The sequence below is a fragment of the Diachasmimorpha longicaudata genome, chromosome 5, assembly GCF_034640455.1.
Source record: "Diachasmimorpha longicaudata isolate KC_UGA_2023 chromosome 5, iyDiaLong2, whole genome shotgun sequence".
Lineage (NCBI taxonomy): Eukaryota > Metazoa > Arthropoda > Insecta > Hymenoptera > Braconidae > Diachasmimorpha > Diachasmimorpha longicaudata.
Genome location: NC_087229.1, coordinates 9,059,512 through 9,083,149, shown reverse-complemented (window position 1 = coordinate 9,083,149; position 23,638 = coordinate 9,059,512). Strand labels below are relative to the sequence as shown.

The 23,638-nt window shown below is 38.7% G+C and overlaps 3 protein-coding genes and 1 long non-coding RNA gene across 5 annotated transcripts; 2 read left to right on the top strand and 2 right to left on the bottom strand.

Annotated features, from left to right (window-relative positions):
• Positions 1-539: 539 nt before the first annotated feature.
• Positions 540-15,505, top strand: LOC135162998 (1-phosphatidylinositol 4,5-bisphosphate phosphodiesterase-like). Of its 2 annotated transcripts, none has more exons than XM_064122057.1 (19): positions 540-800; positions 5,746-6,013; positions 6,546-6,605; positions 6,938-7,075; positions 8,060-8,139; positions 8,218-8,353; positions 8,465-8,565; positions 8,674-8,840; positions 10,606-10,816; positions 10,891-11,149; positions 11,276-11,473; positions 11,590-11,794; positions 11,873-12,030; positions 12,139-12,345; positions 12,422-12,791; positions 13,138-13,287; positions 13,358-13,535; positions 13,867-14,281; positions 14,494-15,505. In XM_064122057.1, exons 2-19 carry the CDS (start codon positions 5,843-5,845, stop codon positions 14,560-14,562), a joined length of 3,273 nt encoding a protein of 1,090 aa, XP_063978127.1. In that variant the 5' UTR covers positions 540-800; positions 5,746-5,842; the 3' UTR covers positions 14,563-15,505. The 2 variants fall into 2 exon arrangements, with proteins under 2 accessions (XP_063978127.1, XP_063978126.1); XM_064122056.1 differs by having other exon boundaries at positions 13,831-14,281.
• Positions 3,556-4,172, bottom strand: LOC135163001 (uncharacterized). Its single transcript, XR_010299051.1, has 3 exons — positions 3,997-4,172; positions 3,822-3,925; positions 3,556-3,683 (listed from the first exon to the last, which is right to left on the bottom strand). It is a non-coding gene; the product is annotated as an uncharacterized LOC135163001 (long non-coding RNA).
• A 142-nt stretch (positions 15,506-15,647) lies between the features above and the next one.
• LOC135163000 (uncharacterized) lies at positions 15,648-19,788 on the top strand. The gene is made up of 5 exons (XM_064122065.1): positions 15,648-16,545; positions 16,750-16,992; positions 17,060-17,256; positions 18,772-19,009; positions 19,086-19,788. The coding sequence occupies exons 1-5, from the start codon at positions 16,528-16,530 to the stop codon at positions 19,182-19,184; spliced, it is 795 nt and encodes a 264-aa protein (XP_063978135.1). The 5' UTR covers positions 15,648-16,527; the 3' UTR covers positions 19,185-19,788.
• A 2,024-nt stretch (positions 19,789-21,812) lies between these two features.
• On the bottom strand, positions 21,813-22,702 carry LOC135162997 (MAGE-like protein 2). The gene is made up of 4 exons (XM_064122055.1): positions 22,588-22,702; positions 22,402-22,525; positions 22,168-22,337; positions 21,813-22,092 (listed from the first exon to the last, which is right to left on the bottom strand). The coding sequence occupies exons 1-4, from the start codon at positions 22,597-22,599 to the stop codon at positions 21,952-21,954; spliced, it is 447 nt and encodes a 148-aa protein (XP_063978125.1). The 5' UTR covers positions 22,600-22,702; the 3' UTR covers positions 21,813-21,951.
• Positions 22,703-23,638: the final 936 nt, after the last annotated feature.

Here is a 23,638-nt window from a genome sequence, read left to right as displayed (position 1 = left end):
CAGTGAGGCAAGAAATCAGTTGGTGGTATTATGCCAATATTTCTTCCAGCGATACCAAGACCTTCCAGCATCGGATAGATCTTGCACTACGTCGCGATTCTGCAAGTTCTTCGGGCCGGGGTGGGCGACCCTTGACCAGAAGAAGTTACGGAGAAGAAACCCCCAAACTGTTTTCCCGCTTATCAACCAGCTTCAACTTTTGCTCCCGAAGCCCCAGGGAACTTGGAAATTGACTTTCAGGTGGAAGAACTTGAGGTGATCTACTGGAAACGTCTTTGGGGCTTCAAAAAAAATCTCCTATTTTTCTTTCCCCATTTCTTATTCTCCAGTTTCCATGTCACAGCACAGGGCAAATAAAAGTTGGCTCTCATGGTAAGTACAGAAGTCTCTTCGGGTCTGGCAATCTTATCGATTGGAATAATGGTACCCGGTGAAGTCGACGTAGGTCGCTGCAATAGCTTTATGATGGGATAAACTTGCCGAGGAATGATGCTGGCCGACAAAGTGGCACATGCGCATTATGAAATGGCCCAGTATCGAGCCAGGGCACCTAGCAGCTGGCTCGTTGATATTGCTGTGTGTAAGTTCACGGTAAACCTCACTGTACATCGTACATTTCGCGCTCTTACGTCTTAACTCGTGGTCCCACAGCGTGACATTTCATCGCGGCAGTTTGCCCATTTGGTGCAAAGCCTAACGACGTTAACGAGTCAACTCGTGCCGTCCCAACAGTGGACGAAACACGGGTGTGAGATGAGATCACGAATTGTGCTGTACAGCCGGTAATTCCGTAGTACCTGGTAAGACAGCTATAATCAATTCGCACCTCATGACCATCGTATTTTTATCATCACTTTTTAAATAGATGCTCATCTTGTGTTGATACCTGTCATTGTTGCCATTGGCGTCATTGTTGTTCATCAGCATGAGGCTGGGTTGCTAGTAGCTGCTACTAGCAGCTACTGGACAATAGCTAGTAGCTCTCAGTCACATATTCCTCACCCATTCCATCGGATTTCCAATTTTCGCCATATCCCTTTCTCTCCCACCTTTCATTGATCTCTTTCTGCTCATATCCTGCAAGCTGAAGAGGGTGGCCCAATGGGCCAGCATCGCGACCTCTTTCCACCAAAATTTTTTAAAGCGATGATTCAAGGATATTCCAGACCAAATCCCAGATCGACTGCAGGTTCTAGTTCCATTTCCAGTTGTTAAATTCAATTGAATCTGCTCCTGGACCATTCGATAAGTACATAACTATATTAATTCATGGACGAATTGCGATGCTTCGATTAAAATTTAATCTGAGTCAGGATCGGTGGGAAATAACAGATTACCAGAGTCAACAAACATTCATTTACACACTCACCTGCAACACATTGCTCTCTGTTTTTTTTACAATGTCCACAAAAAACAAAAGCAAAATATTCGTACAGCTGGAAATTTATACTCGACATCAGGGACACATCGGTCTGATGAAAATTAAATCGTTCAATGGATTCCAATCCGTAATATAATAATTGATGGACAAATGGGAGGGCCGCAATCAACGGTCAACTCCTACCGATTTTCAATCATTAAATTTCTCCATTAAATTATGAGTTAAAAATTGGAAAGAGAATCATGAATATTCATATTCATCCAAATTACATTTTACAGTGCATGAGTATTTTTTTTAACATTCATTGCTTATAAATAAATAACTGGATTGTTTAACCTTCTGGAAACCTTGTATTTCACGCATGAAATGGATTTCGGTTTAAATTTTCAATGTGAATAAATTTGTTACGATTCCAAACAAATGAATTTTATGGCAAATTGATTGCTTATAAATTATTCATTGAAAATTCTCGGAACTCTCCAATATTTCAATTTTCAAATTATGTTATCACCCTTGGTCCACAAGTTCTAAACTATTTTTAATGGGTCAGTATTAAAATTCAAATTCCGTCCTTTAAATTTACATGACAAAATCATTGTGAAATGTTGCAAACTTAAGGTCAAACAGGGCTCAAATGGACGCTGATGTTCGACTTTAAAGATAGAAAAGCACTTGTATTTGGAAGTCTTTCAAGCGTTCGACACAATAGGTTTATTCTGCTGTATCTGAGCGAGTTCCACATAAATCCTGATATCGTGAAAAGCTTCTTTCCTTATAAACCAGCATTAGTTCGGGTGAAAAATAAATTGATAATTTTTTACACTTCAGTGTTTATTGCCCTGAAGAAGACTGACATAATACAGAGAACACCTGCGCTCTTTCGTAGGTGTTCCATGTCAATTATTTCTTGACTTCCGGGTGTCCGGCGTTGTAGGCGTTGTCCCTCTTCATTTGTAGAGACATTTACCTCGGCTATATTTGTAAAGGGCTCTGTTTACCTGATTTTTTTTTATTCCGTCTAATTTGTCCGCACGCGGCAACTCCATCTGACCGATTAAACTTCTGAAATTGTTTATGTACGGGTGAACATGAATATTGTCCGTTGGAATAAATCGAATAATGGAGGGTGAACTTTCCGATGGGTACAATGAAGCACACGGATGAAGTGCCATTATGTCGCTGCCGATAATGAAGTTCAATGCTAGTCACTTCCTCAATCTACCTGAGTTATTAGCGAAACTATAATTCAGAATTAATCGTGGGCGACGAGGAAAGAGATACTGTAATTGGAGCGCGATGGGTATTTCCTCAAATTGATCCTGCTACTTCACAAATTACTGTCGCATCCTTGAACTCTGTGATTCAATAAAGACATGATAAATCGGAACTTCTCTGTAACTTACTCTCGATCAACACCAACTTCGAGTCGTTAGAATATATATTCCGATCTTCGAGAAAAATTTGAATTTCATGTCGCACCTCCAAGAAGTCTTCGATAGAATGACATTGAATTCAATTTAGGAGAGAAAGGCACAGCGATTTCAGGTGTTTTCAGGTTCAGGGGTATTCAGTTACGCAACTCCTTTGAATTTCCAATCAATTGGACGGCGTAAATATTTTTATTTCGAAATTCGGTCTGTCAAGAATAAATAGAACATATAAAAGCATTTTTATATGCTGAAGTCATCCCGGAAAAGATTTAGTGGGCACTCCTCGAAAAGTCCGCAATGTAACCTTCACCATAGAATTCTTCTCCTTGAGAATAATGATGATAATATTTATGGGAAACAATGCAATGAAAAGGAACGATCGGGGAACATTCGAATGATTCACGTCTTTTTCATTCTTCTCTTCCCTACTTTGACGTAGGAAGAAACTAAGTGCGCCTCACACGTCGGATTCGATTACACCAATTCGATAAAATCTACCTTATAGCTGTCGTCAATCAATAGGTCCATTATGTGCCGTATACCACATCAAGGGGTGTTCGACAGCCCCCGTTCTGTTGATAGTAGTTTTCGACACCCATCTGACGAAGAAACCCGAGCCCAATAGAACTCTTCTCTGTTATTAGCATTTTATTTTCAATTGATCCGGAAATTAAATACCTGACATGACAATTAGACTTTTAGTACTCCTTCAGACGACATCGAAAAATTTTATTTATTTATTCTGTCAGTCTCACAAACTTTCACGTCTCCTTAACGTGAGATGATCTCGTCGACGTCAATTCTCATCTCGTGACAGCCCTAGATTCTCATAAATCGAATCGTTCGCTACTTTCAGATCAATATAGAATCAGCTAAAACCAAATAGAAACTTCAATACCAAAGCAATCAATTTTTTTGGCTATAAAAAGGAGTTTCCAACACGTGCATGTACCACGCGCGTTCGGTTATATTCATTTCCGATCACTTTTGTTGATAGTAGTTTTCGATACCTTGTTAACGAAGAAGTGTGGGTGTTGTAGATACCCTTCCTGATACATCCCTCTCTTATTAAGGTGTTGCTGTGCTTCATCAGCAAATTGATGAACAGCTCATGCTGAAAAGATGGATGTGGGTCAAGAATTAATGTCTCTTGGTAATGATAAAATGTATGATTTTTTCGCTCACACATTTTCCCTCGATGTTGACGGAAATGGGACTGGATGTAATGAATAACGATGGCAGTGGATTAAATCAGTCAGATTGATGAACATCGAGCGAAAGCGTTCCCCATCTCCGTGTTTGGATTATAAATGGTTCAGGGTACCGAAAGCTCCAGTTCGGAGAGTGAGAGTTGTTCACGATTCAAAGAATAATATCAGAATGGAGGGAGATCTCTCACAAATGTCAAATTTATTATTTTTTCCAGACATAAATGCTAGTTTGCAACCTCAAAGTTTATTCGTCGTGAATAAATTTCTCTCACGAGTTTACCCATGTGTTTTCATTGTTTATATTTTCCAGGAATTGAAAAATACGAGACGATATATACATGTGTGTGATGAAAATATATATGTGTTCATTCAAATGCGGGTGGAGCTTCACTCGGAAAATTTAATTGTCATCATGAAGTTAGTTCGCACTGCAATATTCATCATCAAGAGCCATTCCATCGATTCCTGATTATACTCTTGTTATCGAGGCTGTCTGCTCCTCTCGTTGACATACATTCGATCATGACTGAATATCGATTTCGGAAAATATTGATATTTGATTCGGGTAGGCATATAACTGCGCAAAGTTTTCAGAACTTTGAAATTATTCCGGCATTTCAGCTCCTTTTAAAACATATGACGAAAGAAACTCTGAAGAGGATTTTTGCTGTGAAAGGAAAACTTTGGGATTGTTCAAATTTAAGTTGTAGATTTTTTTTAATGTTGCAAAATTCAATCTCCAGACTTTGTGTATGTAACAAAGTTTTTACTCAACTGTTCGCTAATGAATGGATGGAATTGAAGTTGTTCTGGCAATATCGCTATTGTTGATCCTCATCAATCGCCTTTAATTAAAAGTTAATGAATGGATTGGTTTTTTGTGTGTGATTTTTGCGCTTTTTCGATTGATTGATGACCTAAAAAATCATTGAGGTATTTGATTGAATATTTTGATCGAATTCTCGTGACCTGAAGAAAAAGTGGAAATTACATTTCGAATCATAATCCTTGAGCGAGGCAAAAATCAATAAAAACGGGAGTCGGAACTGAAATTATACAAATTGACACGTGAATTCTAGGGCTTGTTCCGTAAAAACTAACCACCTGTCGGATGATTCATCGCTGTGGGGACAACAAGTCGTTCCATAATTTTTCTTCAACGATTGAGAAATTTTACGGACGGGAACGTAGAAATATTTTACTAGCTCCATAAAAATTGTTGAACCCCTGGGAATTCTTGAATTTGGCGGCTGTAAGATTCTTCTTCTTCAGCAAGAATTACTCCCATTCATAAAAAAAATACTGACTACAGAATATGTCCATTGATCCCCCATTTTTGCGGAATATTTCGCTTTGTGAAGTTAAAAAATTGAAAAATTAAAAAAATGGACAAGGGTTGGGCGACCGGAGGGTCGGGCTCCTTTAAAATATTCCAACATCTCCTGCACTGGCTGTAATTAATTATTCAGGTGATTGATTATACGTGAATGACCAGGACCTACGGTGTAACCAACTGGGAATCAAACTCGGAGCGTTTCGCATGTCAGCCGAAAGCATGTCCCAGTGGACCAAAGCACTGATGTACCAGGGAGTTATGAAATATTCAGATGATTGGCGCCTGCTTATCGATTCCACCCAACCCATCCTATAGATTCTCATCTCCTCTTTCGTCATTCACTCATGACAACTGCATAATAATGACAATGAACATTTTTATGTTTAGCTCGGAATAAGAGGATGAATCAGCGGCCTTTTGACGTCACCAATGCTTGAAAAACCGGCATAACTCCAATAAAATTAAGAAATCTATTGAAACAAACATGACTAAAAGATTTGAATTCAATTGGCAAATGGAAGTGCCGGAGGCACTTCGCATTGGTTCTGTATGTGATCGCTGGACCGAGGAAAAGGACAACACTGAAATTGAGCTGAATTGCACGTTCAAGGTCGATGAATACGGTTTCTTCATCTATTGGCAGAGTGAGGGCAAGGTGAGATTGTCACTTGATTACTGGATACATCCACCCTTATCTCATTGTTCCGAATATTTCTCGATGTTGTTGGTCTCAAGAAGAGAAATTTTCACAGAACACATTTCTAACAAAAAATAAACGTAAATATTTACAAATAAAAAAAACATCAGATAAATTCCCCCATTCCAGACACTAGACTTCCAATACGATTATTTACTGACTCAGCAAAGTTAAAGTCAGTGTATGTCTTCCAGTTGTCGGACACACTTTAACTCAAGCTTATAATAAAACCGCAGGTTCAGTCATTACACGACTATTATCTTACTCCATTTGGTAACACCTGTCAATTTCACCTGTACACTCATCGAATTTCTTGACTTTGTACATTACCAGTCAATAGTACAATCATTCCGCTAAATCTACCGTTTGTTCCGCCCATTAGTAGGTAGTAATGAACCAATTTCAGCCACTTTTCTCCACCTGTGAATACTCAAGTCAATATCGTTGTTTGATCAATCTATTTATCACATTTTCTACTCGTTATTCACAGGATGGGGACGTTATCGAGTTATGCCAAGTGAGCGATGTGCGAGCTGGTGGTGTGCCTAAGGTGCGAAACAAATTTTATCATCTTTTGTTCATGTTTTATAACCGACATGTCAAGAAAAGCTTGATAGTATTTTTCAAAAAGAACATCTTGACTTGAATAATCTAATCGCCGGCTGGTAGTGAAGGTCGAGTCAGTTCGATATTTTTCCGCTTAAATTCAATATCGTCAATATTGCCCGCACCATTACATGTCATCTGGTGCGTACTCTATTGTATCATAAATGTTGGAGCAAATTGGAGGTGGAAAAATTGAAAAAAAAATTGAAGCCGCTCTGGTACTCTTTACAGATGCGATTATTAATTAATTATGGTTTTGTTATCACACCAATGTAGGACCCGAAGCTCTATGATAAGTTGGTCGTGAAGCATGGCGAACAGTTGGATGATAAAAGTCTGACCATATGCTCTGGAGTCGATTACACCAATATAAATTATCAGCACATTGTTTGTTCAGACGCTGCTACGGCGAAGGTAAATTACAGGTTTCCGTTTCCATTGTTAGGAGACTCAGCAGACCCCACTTATGAAGGTCAACATCAGGGTTCCTTGTACTTGAGGATATTCAAGTAACTTTGGAGACCAAATTTATCAGTCAAGTTGTATGACAAAATAAAAAATGAAGACATTTCGTGCATAATTATTGTTTTTGAACATTCGGGGTTCAAATGAGCGAATTTCCCATAATAAAACGGTTGTAAAATCGCCGAAAGCTTCGGATCCATGCGACTTACAAAATACCTGGCGCAAATTACGTGGATATCCTTAAGGGATAGCAGAAACCAGGGGCCCTGAAAATTGGCTCACGTGTCTCTCAAAAATGACTGTCAGTGGAACGTGTGATAACGTATGGCAAATGGCTCGACGAAAGCTCATAAGTTAAACTGCATGTGCCCAATCAGAAGTTGTGGAAGCGTTTCTGCCACCAAATTTTCCGTTATATCAGCGGTGGCCGGTGATTCCGCATAACTTATGAGAGGTTTCAAACTTGTGACAGAATAACTCATCGCACGTTCTACTGTATGAACTTCCCACATTTCATGGTGACTAACGGACGAATGACTAGAAAAAAACAGCCCGCAGGAACGACATACCTAAAATCACAGGCGCTGAGGCAAATATTCAGCAGAAATTCCGTAAAATTTTTATAATCACATTTCGCCTCGGAATTATGAAAAACCTGCGTAAATTCCATTGGATATTTTCCTCTATATGTGCTCCCCAAATCAAAACTTCCGGACAATCAACAATTGTCCGTAAAATTTCATTATTGGAATAATTATTATTATTTTCAGTCCTGACTCACAGCTTTTATTGAATTTTACTTTGCTGCCAGATGCTATTTCAAAACCGAATTATTAGGTTTTTTTTCCTGATGATTTTTATTGAATTTTTGTCTCGGCCCGTGACACTGCGTTTCCAAAATTAGTCAACTAATTGTTTGTTTTGACCCTTCAGGTGTGGCTGAGTGGGATTCGTCGAATTACACATAATGTAAAAGCTAATAACGTTTGCCCGTTGACATGTCTAAAAAAACAGTACGTTAAAACCTTAATAATTAAATGTGAGCAATAGTCAGTGCTTGCACAAGTTCACGATTGTTTTTCTCTTCAAAGTTGGATGAGATTGAGAATGCTAGTGGATCCCAACGGAAAAGTTCCGGTGAAGGTAGTTGCAAGGACCTTCGCATCAGGGAAAACAGAGAAGCTCGTTTATCACTGTCTCTCTGAACTTGGTTTGCCAAGCGGAAAAGTGAGTGTTAACCGTGAAATTCAGCGAGAAATGAAGAAAATCATTATCTCGAGTAGAACAACAGATTGTAAAAAGGGTTTCAAAAGCTCATGGAAACATTTTTATTTTCAGAATGATGTTATAGAGCCCGATGATTTCACCTTCGAAGCATTTTATGCACTTTACCATAAAATCTGCCCCAGAAATGATATTGAAGAATTGTTCCAATCCATGTTGGTATTTTTATCCCATCGGGATGCTTCAATTTACTTTGAATTCTGCCAATAAAATGCAGATTTTCGATTTTTTTCACTGCAATAAATTTTTCTTACTCTTCACAGCACTCAGGGTAAAGCCGATACAATCAATTTGGAACAGCTGATTACATTTTTGAACGAGAAACAGCGAGATCCAACTCTCAATGAGATACTGTATCCACTGTACGACGAGAAAAGAGCATCAGAGATTATCCATGACTACGAGCAGACTGAAGTAGCAAGAAATCAAAGTGAGATCTTGATGATATTTTTCTCCTAACATTGATTGATGTATATCAATAGACGTCTGTGATTTATGTTCTTTTACTGTCGAGCGAACTTTGAGTGGGAAAACGGTTTTTACGATGACCATTTTCGGTCGGCGGGCTGTTCCAATCCTAATCGAGTATAAGTTTGACCTCGTAAAAAAATTTAGCAACGAAACAAACTTGAACTTCGAAAGTTCGAAGGACTCGAAAAAACTGGAAGAAAATAATCCGCCGAGTACAGAAAATATGGCATTAATAACGCTCGAATGAATATCCGCGATTAAAAATAACAAAATGGGAGAAAATATAACCGAAGCAGAATGGAAAATCTGCAAACATAGTATCGAGAATAAACAACATCGAGTCGCAATAACAAGTGACTTGACACGAGTTTATAAGCATGAGGAAATTAATAACAGAACTATTCATATCAACGCCGGAACTAAATATAACAAGTGATCAGTCACTTGGAGCATAACATTCGAAGCAATCCTTCTCAAATGCTTCAGAGTAGTTCCCCTCTCCGGAAAATACCATTTCAGCGAAATAAATGAGAAACATCGATTATTCTTTTCACGAGGAAACAAAACAAAATAGATAGCAACGCTCAGAATCCCATTCACAAGCACAGATTTTCCTCATATTTCTGCAGAAGGCAGCATAACGAGGAAATTACATTGACGGACGTTTAATTTGATACGAGTTGAATCAACCGAAAGCTCATTTTTCCCAAGTTCATTTAACGGGTCTTTTTTGATGATGTTCTTCCGACCCATCTCATTCCCCGCAGCAGGCATTTCCATACCCCGAATCGGAATAATATTTTTCCACTCAAAGTTTCCTTCCCTTTTCTCTCGATCTCCTATAAAATCAATTTTATTGCTTTCCCAAAGTAGCACAGGCCGAAAATTTGATGTGCAATTCACTTGAAAAGTTTATGATACACATATTTCAGGTAGATTTATTCGAATATTGCATGATTCATCAGGGACCATCCCCCTTTCTTAATTCCCCCACCTTAAAAATTTAGTCGATCAGGTATGTATGAGCTATACATCTCCTACGAGCTTTTAGCTCTCCACCTTATTACAGAATGAGCACCAATAGTCGGTTAATGGCCTAAACATTACGGTCCTAAATCTTACGTTAGGGTTCCACGTTCGACACAAATGTGCATGCTGAAAGTCCTTATCATCCTATAGGGAGGGATAAATATACCACAATCCCGTGAGATATCCCTCTACAAATTGCGGTTCTACCCATTAACGAGGTGACATGACATGGCATCACGGAAACGTCCGCATCTGACATCATCACTTTTACGGAAGTGGGTGAACAAAAATGGCAAAGTTTATTTCATGAAATATTCCCATCGTTATCCTAATAGATTTTATTTTATTTTGATATTTCATTTATGTTCTCTATGTCTAACTCCTCCGAAAATGGTTGGAATGATCGATTGATGACAGAAGCACTTTAGAAAATTGGGACTGCATTTACTTTGTTCACATCGATCAAATATATTAAGTCAGTAAATATTAGATGTTCCTATTGTCTTCTGGGACCCTCCACTCACCAGTGACAATTTAAATTGATTAATCTCCTCCAATACAAAATTTTTAGTTCGTTCAATTAATAGGAGAACAAGGGATTGTATCGCGTATTATTTTTTTACCGTAATATTTAGGCCAAATACGCGAATTGAAAAAGGCGGATTCAAATAATTTCTCTCATTCATTGTTTGTAGAGACAATGACGAAGGACGGCTTCATAAGGTACCTTATGTCGGACGAGAATGCCCCAGTATTTCTGGATAGACTGGACGTCTACATGGACATGGATCAACCATTGTCCCATTATTACATAAATTCAAGTCATAATACCTATCTGAGTGGGCGTCAGTTCGGTGGCAAGAGTAGCGTGGAAATGTACAGACAAGTGTTGCTGGCAGGTTGCAGGTAATAAAATTGCTTTCCATTCCTACCTCGAAGATATTTGCCACAGATCATCAATTCCATTTCTCTGTCAACAGATGCGTTGAGTTGGACTGTTGGGACGGTAAAGGCGAAGACGAAGAGCCCATCATTACCCATGGGAAAGCAATGTGCACTGACATCTTATTCAAAGATGTCATTTACGCTGTCCGAGACACGGCTTTCGTCACCTCTGATTATCCAGTCATTTTGAGTTTCGAGAATCACTGTAGCAAGACTCAGCAGTACAAACTGGCGAAATATTGCGACGAGATTCTGGGTGATCTGCTGTTGAAGGAGCCCTTGAGAGATTATCCGGTCAGTTAACGATTAGTTTCATTTTTTTCATTAGGTTCATTATCAGCACTAGAATTTTTCTAAAAAAAACTTCTCTGCGTGCGACCACTGTTAATTGATCAACTGATGAATTCGTAAATTAATCAGCTGGAGCCCGGCGTCTCGCTGCCCCCACCAAGTATGCTGAAACGTAAGATTCTCATTAAGAATAAAAGACTAAAGCCAGAAGTCGAGAAGCAGGAATTGGAGCTTTTCAAGCAGGGACAATTTGTCATTGAAGACGAAGTGAAAGAAGATGCCAGTGCCCCACCAGGAGTGGCAGCAGTTGTCGAACAACAGCAGTCGGTAATCCAAATATACCTATGCAAAGAATTGTTGTAATGACAGAGCACAACACTCTTTAATCTCGTATTTATGGTACTCTAAAATACTTTTGAACCCTAGCAATCCCTTGTTACCAGGTAGACTCTGCAATTGTTGATGTCATCGTACAGCAACAGTCGCAGAATGCCAGCGGCGGCCCAGCCGGTCTAGGAGACAGCCTGGAACTGGCTGTTGTTCAGCAAGTACCTTACACTGGTAGCACCACCAATGTCCATCCCTGGCTGTCTTCTATGGTGAATTATGCTCAACCAATAAAGTTCCAAGGTTTCGACATCGCAGAACGTAAGTTTGTGCAATGGTGTCATTATAGTATGCGAAAAAGGCCCCGTTACACAAGGCAATGTTGTTCCGTTCCTTCAGAGAAGAATATCCACTACAACATGTCTTCCTTCGCCGAGAACACCGGTCTAAATCACTTGAAGACATCAGCTATTGAATTTGTCAATTATAACAAACGCCAAATGAGTCGGATCTACCCGAAAGGCACACGAGCCGACTCCTCTAATTACATGCCACAGGTAAAAATATTTCCATGCTAGAATAATCCGTTGGAAATATATTATGTCGTTGCACTTGTTTTTGTAGCCAACACATGTATTGATGAAAGACTAACGAATTTGCTTCAGGTCTTTTGGAACGCTGGGTGCCAAATGGTTTCATTGAATTTCCAAACGGCCGACCTGCCAATGCAACTCAACCAAGGTAAATTCGAATATAACGGCTCGTCGGGTTATTTATTGAAGCCAGATTTCATGAGACGTGCTGATCGAAGTTTCGATCCATTCGCTGAGAGCCCAGTTGATGGTGTGATTGCTACTCAATGCAGTGTCCAAGTAAATAGTTTGAAATTCATTGGCTCTTGTCTATACGACTTTATCCATGCAGAGTTTGTATATAAATACATTTCAGGTCATTGCTGGACAATTTTTATCAGACAAAAAAGTTGGTACATACGTGGAGGTTGAAATGTATGGCCTACCTACAGATACGATAAGGAAGGAATTTCGTACTAAAGTTATTCCGGCCAATGGCTTAAATCCAGTCTACAATGAGGAACCGTTCTTGTTCCGTAAAGTGGTGCTACCGGATTTGGCTGCACTGAGGTTTGCAGTTTACGATGAGAATGGTCGCTTACTGGGTCAGAGAATTGTTCCACTTGATGGCCTGCAGTCTGGATATCGACATATTGCTCTACGCACAGAAGCTAACTTTCCAATGTCCCTGCCAATGTTGTTCTGTAACATTGAGATTAAAATCTACGTGCCAGATGGATTTCAAGGTTCTCAGCCGAAGTTCTTCTATCAGACATTAAGAATATGCTATTATGAATTGACAATAATGGTTCATAATACTCCGATAAAAGTCTTAATATCCAGATCATAAATTCCGTCATTTATTCTGTTCATTACATCAAATGACAGGAATAGAAATGGAATTTATGGGTTTTTTAGATCATAAAATTCTACACTAATCACATCTCGACGACATTTAGAGGGAAAATAAAATACCAAGTTCTTATCGGAAGAAATGAAGAGAAATTTTCATTTTCCAATCGATTGCGCCTTCTTACAAATTTTAAGTGCTATTTGAAGTTCATGGTTATTCATGTAATTTTATCATTGCAGAGTTTATGGATGCACTGACAGCTCCTAGAGCTCCAAGAAAAACAGAAATAACATCCCAAGCGAGATTACGAGGTTTAGGAATGGATGAGGGGGACAGGTTTCCAGGTGATTCTTCGCAGTCGCGACAACTGGAAACTGCTAAACCCCGAGGTAACTACTGATCACATATATTTTTAATTCAGACAGACGAAAGAATACTAAGAATTTGATATTCTGCCAGAAATAATGGAATTCGAGCCAATCACCGTGGAGTCATTGCGCCAAGAAAAAGGATATCAGAAGCTCGTTCGTAAGCAGCAAAAAGACTTGGAATCGCTGAAGAAACGGCAGCAGAAGGAGCGAAATGCCGTGCAAAAACAGCAATGTGCAGCTATAGAAAAATTAATAAAAGGGAAAAAGTGAGTAAATAAATGGACAATATAGACATTGTACTGGAAGCGTGGTTTAATTTTGATCATTGGTTTCGGGGGGCTGAGAGAGTCTATTCTGGTGACAAAAAAATCAGTCTATTAATCCACACAACCGAGGCATTACCCATACAATTTTAATCAGTTGTCCGTTCCATTCTGTTCGTTTCATCTCACTAATCGGCTTAGTTGTGGGAAATTCTTGTGTAATCTGAAAAAAATTACAAGCTGATGTATGGCAAGGATTGATTATCAAAATTAAATCACGTGGAATTTTTAAACTCAGCAAAGCCGACTTATCGAGGGATCCAATCGTTCGTAGAGCTGTCTCTGAACAGACAGCCCAGTGGTCGCATCTTGCAGAACGCCAGAGGCGTGAGGAACGTGATTTAATACGCACTCATTTGGAGGAACGTCGTGTACAATTGCGAAAATTATGCATTGCAGCGCAATCGAGCCAAACAAAACAACTCGTTGCGAGGCACGAAAGAGAAATTAAAGAGATGAATGCTAAACAAGCTAGATCGTCCGTAGAGAGCACCCGGGAGGTGATGAATGATAAGTCACTGAAGACAAGACAGATCAAGGAGGGAAGACTTCGAGAGAAACAGCAGAACAATACCAAGAAATTTATGGAGGAACGTAAAATGGCACAAATTATCCAAAATCGGGAGAAAGAAAAATTGAAGATGATTCATAATGAGCAACTTGAGGAGTTACAAAAGGAGATGAATGGGGTAAGGCTTCCATTTACGAAAATGAAAGGGAAGACGTTGGAATTTTGCATGAGAATTCTTTAGGATCGGGTTGGAAAGCCCAAGAAAAAATATTACAGACGTATTTCTTTACCTAGAGAATTATTATGAAAAATAATTGGCTAGAACTTCTTCACTTTTGTAAAATTCTTGTCATCATGCAGTTATTTAATCGATTGTTTGAATTTTTCCAGGTGTTGGAGATGCACAAAAATGAGGAAATTGAGTATGAGCTGGGTCCAAAGAATGAGTTCTATGTGTGATTACTTGCGCCGATGCTTAGTCCATTCGCCGCATAGTCTATAGCTTAAAATATAAAAGTAATTTAAAAGAGAATCTTCAAATAATTAACTATTATCGTTGAATTATTGGAATTGGGAACAAGTAAGATCTTTGCGTTAGTACGGTCATCCTTAAGCTTGTGCTCGGTGGCCATATCACTCGGCGTCTTGAAGATTTAGAGAATGATATTGAAATAGAACCAAGAAATTTAACATTAGACATGAAACTTTAAAATGAAATGATACACGAAGGCACATATTATTACTATGAATATCTGTAAGTATTTCCTCAATATTTTTTTATAAAGGTCTCATCCCACGTGACAAACGTGTGTAGGTGAACGAGATCGAGCAGTCAATAATTGATGAAAAAAAGTGATCTAGTCGAAATCTTTTTAGTATAATTTTCGAGATATTGAAAAATGATGAATACTTGTAGACGAGTCGTCTGTATTGCGCCATCACCATCTCTTGGATTTTTAGATGCAAAAATATTGTTATTATATAATATTGAATTCTATTCATTAAAATAAATTGAAGTGAATGAAAAATAACTGGATTCTTGAATTTGTTTAGTAATCAGTGTAGTTATTGCTGCTACTAGATTAGCCATTTGCTTCTGCATGTGTTCTCTTCTCGAAATTCTTATTTCACTAGATATTTTTTTCTTCTATTTTTTCGTGTCGCGATTTAAAAGATAGTAAAATAATTGGTAATTTAAACTTTCTGTTGACAATGGAGATAATGATTCTGAATTTCAATCCTCTATTTACAAATGTTTTTTGAAGCCTTTTCTTACGGATACTATTATATATAGTATATATTCTGTTTGTACTATGCGTATATTATCTTTAAAAATATGAAAATTTACCAATGATAAGTTAATAAAAAATTCATACCAATAAAATAAATAAAAAACATCAGATCGTTATGAGTTATTTATAATTCTCAATTTCACAATCAAATTCCAATAAATGACATAATCTAGTTAATAAATCAATTAACAATTTGAAAAGTTAATTGACAGTTAATGTCATAACATCGAAGCTCGTGTATGCTATGAATTTATTTTTACAGAATTTACCTTCATATATAATTTATGATTCATAAATATGTCAACATTTTATTCATCACACGGCTGAAATGAACCTTCTGTGGTTCTCTTATACGCGAGAAAAGTTAATTTCGCTTCATGACAAAGTGTACTATCTATTCATTAAATATTAATCAACACAAAAAATAATTAATTATATGACTATGCACGAGTAATATATTTACAAGGTGGAATAATGAAAATAATTTTCATATTACGATTCCTGGAACATTTAATGGCACATAAAATCCTCCAAAAACAACACCGTCCAGAAATCGACCTGTTTACGTGACATCTCTGTTTTCAGTTTTACGGTTAATAAATTACGAATACCCCATTACGGCGAGTTGGGGCGTGTTTGAGGTTGGCTTGTCCCTTCATGCGGACGAAATTACGCGAGTGACAGGGGACACATTCATCGATATCGCTGTGCAAGTGAATCCCTTGGAAAAATTCCAACTTCGGAGTTGAATGTTTCAATGTCCTCGCTTCATAGCGATGCAGAATTGTAGCGAGTTCGTTGTTTCGTTGCTGTTCCCATCGGTTTTAATTACTTTTGTCCAGTAAAGGAAGGAACAATTGTTGATATATGTAATGACTTTCTCCTTAGGAACACCTAGTAAATGAACCCTAGGAATGGCGCAGAAAATCACCGTCCCAGGTCCAATTAATCTTAAATTAATCTCAAAGCCCACAATTACATTTAAACAACGTATTTTCGAACTCAACGACGATAGTTCTAATTAATTTTCTCACTTCCTGAATTGACATGGGATACCTCAAATTTGGATACCCTATATAAATCCGGAGGTCGAACGGCTTAGAGCTATCAGTACTACAGCGAACTCGGTATCATGAAGACCGTTTCATTGGTGATTTTTATTTGAATTCAATCAATAAATCTCCACATTTAATTTTATAAATAATTATTGTTGAAATTAAATTCGTTCATTTGTTCTTAACATTCTAGACCCAAATGGAAAATTTTAAAAATCATTATCGTTACCTGATTCATAAGGATAATTTTCCCCTGCAGGGACGAGGGGGATTCCCATTAACAGTTGTATTATTTACAGAATATTGTGCTTCTCATGTCAGCATACTTGACAGATGCTGCACGGGAAATTCAACCGGAGCAAAAGCAGAAACGCGGTGTCGATTTTTTCGGACCGCCAGGGTTCGACCACTTGGGTCTTCTCCCCGTGTACGATGCTCCCTGGGCACCGGGGAGTCCCTTCGGCCCATGGGCAGGATCACTAGCATCCGATCTTGAGTTGCGTCAAGTTCAAACACAGGCGACTCGCGATGTGGCACTCCAGGTATTTTTCCAAGTTAATAAATTTCTCTGAGTGTCGTATCTGATAACAATGAAATGCTCGTACTCAGGTTCTCCAGGACTCTGCTACGGGTACACCCAGTGTAGCGTACACACCCGAGATCGTACGAGCTATCCAGCAGGCCAAGACAGCAAATGAGAATGTTCTAGTGGCTCAACAACGAGTTGCCGAAATTAAACATGCCACTATCATACAGCAGAAGATAGCATTAGCCAAAGAAGCTGCGGCTCGTGTAGCAGCAGAAAGGTGAGAGTTCACCTGTTACATCGACATGATAGGGTACAGTGGGGTAAAATGGAACGATCCGTAGAGTAAAACTAAACTACATTTTCTAATCTTAAACTCCGTTTTTTCGCATTGAAATGAAAAAACCAAAATAATTCACGTCTTTCGTGTGGATTAGGATTTTATGACGTGTGAAGACGTGGCCCTATCTTGGTTCTTACCGAGGCCCTATTGACCTTTCATTTTGAATCTTAGTTTTTCGTCGGAACTATTACTAGATCGCACTCGTAATTCCCATAATCGTGACAAATTTGTTAACTTATTATTTCCCATCGCTGCAATTCCCTCGAATATATCGGGATAAGGACCCAGACTTGAAAAATGGCTGGACCTCACGATTCCATCCTACCGAGATTTGAACGCGGATCCTTCCGCACATGAGGCAATGACCTTATCCACTGCGCCAGGTCGTCGGGATACTGAATGATGACTCCGATTTTTCCGATTCACTGATAGGCAACTATTACACCTCATATGTTAGTCTCAAAATAAATCGGCATAATTTATGTGGGGCCTCGGCCTCTATAAATGCAATTTAACTTCCTAGATTTATCACAGGACTCAGTTACGCCGATGTTCCAGCACATCTACGAAAATTTTCCCATTTAACACTGTTCCTGGTAAAAGCAGCTTTTTTAATTTCACTTATGAGGTGTTCATATAATTCCAACGGTTAGTACAGCACTTATTTCCAAAGTATCAAGCCTCCCCAGCCTCAATTATGGGCCCGGTCCCTCCCTTCAAATTATTTACTCCACCGAGTCCAACGTAATCTTCTTGGTGATTTATATTCCCATTGTTGGTAAACGAGGAAATAATTCAGTTTCCTCGGAAAAATCTTCGCAGCAGTTAAACGTACCAATTACCGAGTTAAGTGAATTATCTTCTTGAGTAATAATGACAAGTATGGATTTTGGATGGTTGTTGAGGCTGACTGGGATGAAAGAGAGTGATTCCTTTTCTACCTTTTCTCGCATTGAACGATAATAATCGACCTCGTTTCCTTGTTAGCTCTGTTAAACGTTGCCCGATCTTTTCTATACGATTGTGGAAAATACCAGTACCACGTTCTCAATCGTAAATTTTCTTGTCATAATTGTTCATTCAGGGGCATTCAACTATTGTGTCACAGGCTCAAGGGGCCAGAGAGCCTGTAGTTTGTGACGCTTTGCGATAAGAGGAAGGGGGGTTGCTTAGGGTGTCATGTAACAGCATTTTCTTTTCACTTTTAACTTATGAAAACGTCAATTCAAGTTTTAAAACAACCCAGTGAGTGAAATAAAATATTGAAAATGTCCCAAGGGCATCACGGAAGTGTTCACTTAATTGTTGACATTTTTAAATTGGATTTTATGAAAATATGGAAGAATATGGCAACACGGGGTGAAGGGGTCGTTGAATTTGTGGTTTCTAAAAGGCGAAAAAAAATGGATGACGTAATATTTGAATGGCCCCATTCATCTGGGTGATCGATAGGTCCGAGGCCATTTCTGCCCATACACAAGCGGAAGCTAGAGCGAGTGCCCAGCAGCTCGTAGTTCTTCAACAAAAATTAGCAACGTCGAAGGACGCTGTTGCTGCAGCGCAGCGTCTTGCTGCTGCTCGGGAGGCCGCTGCAGCAGCTGCTATACAGCGAAATGCGTCGGAAACTGCTGCCCAGCTTCGCAAACAGGACGTGGATAAACAAATAAGCCAGAGCGAACGGGAAGCCAAGGTTTGTTTAAGGATGTTCGTGTTCTTAGAAGTACTAATAAATTATAAATTATTATTTTGATTGTTTCATTGTTTAGATTCGTGATATTGCTGCTGCCAAGCAACATGCAATCGCCAAAGCAGTGCACCATGCTGCCATCACAAAGCCCGTGATTAACCATCATCCCTGGGCTTAGTAAATCTAGACAAAAAAATCGGCGGAAAAAACCGCGTCGAGTTCTAACAAGTGATCGGTCCGTTTTTTTGTCAGCCGGATGTAACCCCTCAGGTACGGCGATTATACCACAGACAGCAGGAAATATTCAGTAACTATTAGCCCTTTTTTTATGGTTTGAGGTTCTCATTAGATCCTCTTTCATAATTATTTAATTATCAGTGTAATTTCCGCGTAATGTCGCCGGCCAATGAGAGCGCACAGCGCCATTTAGGCGCGGTACTTGAGGGGTTGATGGGGGTTTATTCAACTGCTATCTAGAATAAGGTGTTTAAAGCACACCTAAACATCAGGAAGTAATTATCATAACTGGTGAAGGTTTCCCATTACTATTCACGAGAATTCCCGTTCATTTTTTTCCACTTGTTGCAATAAATAATGGTGATGAAGCAGAAAGGGAAGATAAAGTAAGTCCATATTTCAACAAATTGGACTATCGTAACTAGATTTGTCATCTCCTTCATCCCCACCAACGTGTCCCGCATAAACTCCTGAGAGCAGGGCGCAACTCACTGCGCACAACACACTGGTGATCATGCCCTGTCCTCTTAATACTGTATTGACAAAAGGTCCTCTGAATAAAGAATTTTATGGAATAATATCAAGAGTTGTTTGAATGTCATTAGAAAGGAAGAAGGGATATGGCCAACGAATAAAGAAGTGCTATTGCTTTTCGAAATTGGGTTGGTAAAACCATCTGTGGTATCTCCAGTAAAAATCCAATCTCGGCATCGGCTCACTGCGGTTTTGCCGAGTGACATTAAACATTATGACGATAACCATTTTTTTATTTAACCATGTTTTTATTCAACGTTATGGCTCATATTTTACGATGGCACACGGAAAAGAAGATATATTTACACAACTCGGTGCTGTAAACAGTAATTTATGCACCTCGTGCGGAAAATGCTGCACGAAATACGTGCGGCGTAGATTTTCTGCACGGGGAGAAGTGGCTCAATGAGAAATAATTTAAAAGTGAAGGACAGGGTCGATAATAATTGTGGAACGCTCCGTAAAAAATCCCCAAATCCCGGCGAATTACCGAAATCCACGAAATTGTTTATTGAAGTTTTCCTCTCCGTATGGCTCGTATGATTATAAATCCAATCCTCACATTCGTCAAACAATTTCCGTCGCACTTGTTGCGTAATGTAGTATTTTGCCAAGGCTATGATATTTCTTATCTCTCTGATACTTTTGGCAAATGAAAATATTTCTTCGGACCGTATCCCTCCAGATTAGTCATTCCCCGTTGGTCCACAATTAATTCCAGGCTGGAGATTAATGTTTATCTACGAAATTATTTTTCAACACCTGGCTTGACCGAATTCCAACAGGGATTATTAATATGGAGAATTATTCCCCATTATTTTGCCTCAGAAAATCTGAAATTGGTCAATAGAAAAATTAATTAAAGTTGAAGAGGAGAGATACAACTATTTTGGCCCCCATGGAAGGCAACACTCGCACCACCTGCTCCAGCATTGTTTAAAGCTCAATATTTACATACTGTTGTGGAAATAATAGAAACCTCGGTGTCTGTGTAATTTAGCGGCTTCGATCAAATTGACGATGGATTTTTTTTTCACTGGGGCGATAGTGCACTCTGAATCGAGATAATTAGATGGTAATGGACTCGTTCGACAGAGAGAAGTCTGTAATTTGATTTCACATGAAAAATCAAACAATGATATTTCGAGCCCTCAATCGTAAAAGCGAAATACCACTGGAAATAAAACCGACAAGGGCTCTTTTCATGCGAACGCCCACAAATAAAAGTTCTACTCTACATCGTTTAGAGGCAGTAACTCTTCATATCACCGAATATAAATGAGTTTATAACCACTGAATCAATGCAAATGTACATATTCATAAGATAGGAATCATTCAAAGTAATGAGGGGCTGGTTATTACAAGCCATCAGAATGCTTTATGCCGTAGAACATGTGATAAGTCGCACGAAATAGCTTAACGAAATCTCATAATTTATATTGGTTTCGAGGATAATTTATGAGACGTGTTTCTGCATAACTTACGAAGGAATCATAACTTATTAGATGTTCAAGTACTTCCTCGGGATATCGGAACCAATTAATTCCCAAATTATAAGTCGATAATGTCGTGCCATGTAATTTAAATCTTATTTTTTATTGAACTATTGAATTACATGAAAAATGAGCATTTCCGGAAGAAACCGTAAAACGTGAGGCAACTAACGTTCTCGAAATCACAATCTGTGCATCGCCACAATTGATGTTTATGGGCCCAATTTAATGCCAGTCTTTACCACCAGAAGTATGACGGAATACATGTTTATGAATAGGTACATTAACTGGATATGGCTTCACTACGAGCACAGGAAATTTCTTATCCACATAAACGGAATATGGTTTCTCCCCAATGATGGGTACCTTGAATAAATCGATGGCAAGAGACTGGATCATCAAAACTGACAAACGATAAAATCATTCTTCTGGGGAAATCCAAAAAAAATTTAAATAAATTTTTCAATAAAATCATTCCTCTCGATAGCCTGGAGCACAGGAAATTTTTTCTCAAAATCACAAGTCAATACTGAATCGTCGAATACTTTCAAGAATCTTTTTTTATTAAACTATTAAATTACATAAAAAAACAAACAGTTCAGAGTGAAAACATAACAAATAAGGCGAGGCCTTCGAAATCACAATCTGCGAATTGTCACAATTGGTGGTAACGGGTAGAATTTAATGCCAGCCTTTACCACCTGAAGTGTGATGGAAAACATGTTTATAAATAGGCACATGAACTGCATATGGCTTTGCCACGGGCACAGGGAATTTCTTATCCACGTAAACAGGATATGGTTTCTCCACAATGAAAGGTACCTAAAATCGATCAATGAAAAAATAATTCGCTGAGTACAGTATCGATTATTAACATTGAAAAACTATTAAACTTACCTTCTTCTCCACAACGTAGGGCTCGTGCTTCTCTATCGGTATTTCAACATTTTTTACAACTTCGACTGGATAGGGATGAGGTATTCGGACTTGGACCTGATATGGCTTAGGAACCGGCACTTTAATCTCCTGATCCACCTTCACAGGCACTGGATGAGGTATTGGTATTGCTGGAATGTCATAAAACGAGTGAATGATAATTTCCAAAACGTCAGAATGTTCACTTTGACTCACCGTATTTTTTATAAATAGGAATTTCAACGGGTTTCGTTTTTTCTTCATACGTCGAGTGCTCGTGCTCATGGTAATCACTGGCTGTGGCTGTAGCGATGGCCGCTATCAAGCCCAAAACAATAATCTAAAAAAATGAAGAATAACAACATAAATGTCCGGGTGAACAGAGCGATTTAATCTTCTTACCAGGGAGCGCATGGTGAGATGGACTTGAGTGGATTCAGAATTCAATGATAAATGTCTCCTGGTGTATAAAACACGTGCTTATATAGTTACAACGAATCTTTCACCTTTCACTGATGAGCGAAAAATTTACTTTCACCCCTTCTCGAAGGGTATACAATTCACCACCCACACGGGAATGGACTATACTACTGTGTGCGGAAATAAAAGGGCTTCAGCCCAGGATTATCGTGATGATTTGACATCTTTTCATTACGTCAATTTTCGAAATTTGAATGCCTGGTCAATGAAATTATACCGGAATGATGTGTCTACATGAATCACTTTTCCTCGTCGTATAGGAAAGTTCTTGTGGTGAACTCCTATTTCACGGAATTAAGGCCCTGCATGTAAAGGATATCCCCTTCGATATCTTCTTATTTCCGATCAGACGGTGAAAAATGCAGCGGTGAAGGTGCTTTGGAAATTCTAATTCTTCCAATGCACCCGGAAATATTATGATTCCCGAGATTCCTCTCACATGATACATATGGGATATCAGACGCATTTCAACTACTCCCGGCGACTGAAAATAGTGAATGTTCGACGATTTATCAACAATCACTTGGATTCTTCTTATTCTTCTGTTCGGTTCTTGTAGTGATTGGAGAATGGGTGAAATAATCATAGCCCCGGAAACTTTCACCCGCAAATCCTTTTTCTTTATTAATGGGTTCCGCCTTTTTCCTCGCGACTTGTTAATAACAATGTCCTATTCGGAGCATCGCTCTCCGTATCTCAGAGTCTGATGATTTCATTGCATTTTCATGGAGCAATTGCAGTCTTGAATCGTGTTCAAGAGTTTGGAACACGCACACCTGTAATGGTTAATCCATCCAGTGATTTTGTGGGGATATGATTAATTGATGCAGATGATTAAATGGGAAGTTGATCGTTGGAAATAATTGGTTTCCAGTTTCAGGAATTTATCCACAAATAGACAGATTTTGATACGAGTGAATTTTTTTTGTTAATTCTAGGAATATTTTTCTTTTTTTTTCTCAGGGACAGTCAG

Excerpts from the sequence above, each read along its gene's own strand:
- LOC135162998 (XM_064122056.1), top strand. The coding sequence starts at position 5,843 with ATGACTAAAAGATTTGAATTCAATTGGCAAATGGAAGTGCCGGAGGCA. Across the intron at positions 11,795-11,872 it reads AGGTTTCGACATCGCAGAAC|AGAAGAATATCCACTACAAC; the intron begins GTAAGTTTGTGC and ends CCGTTCCTTCAG. Across the intron at positions 12,031-12,138 it reads CCTCTAATTACATGCCACAG|GTCTTTTGGAACGCTGGGTG; the intron begins GTAAAAATATTT and ends AATTTGCTTCAG.
- LOC135163000 (XM_064122065.1), top strand. Across the intron at positions 16,993-17,059 it reads CTCGCGATGTGGCACTCCAG|GTTCTCCAGGACTCTGCTAC; the intron begins GTATTTTTCCAA and ends GCTCGTACTCAG. Across the intron at positions 17,257-18,771 it reads GCTCGTGTAGCAGCAGAAAG|GTCCGAGGCCATTTCTGCCC; the intron begins GTGAGAGTTCAC and ends GGTGATCGATAG.
- LOC135162997 (XM_064122055.1), bottom strand. Across the intron at positions 22,338-22,401 it reads TCCTATTTATAAAAAATACG|CAATACCAATACCTCATCCA; the intron begins GTGAGTCAAAGT and ends ATGACATTCCAG. Across the intron at positions 22,093-22,167 it reads CCTACGTTGTGGAGAAGAAG|GTACCTTTCATTGTGGAGAA; the intron begins GTAAGTTTAATA and ends GATCGATTTTAG.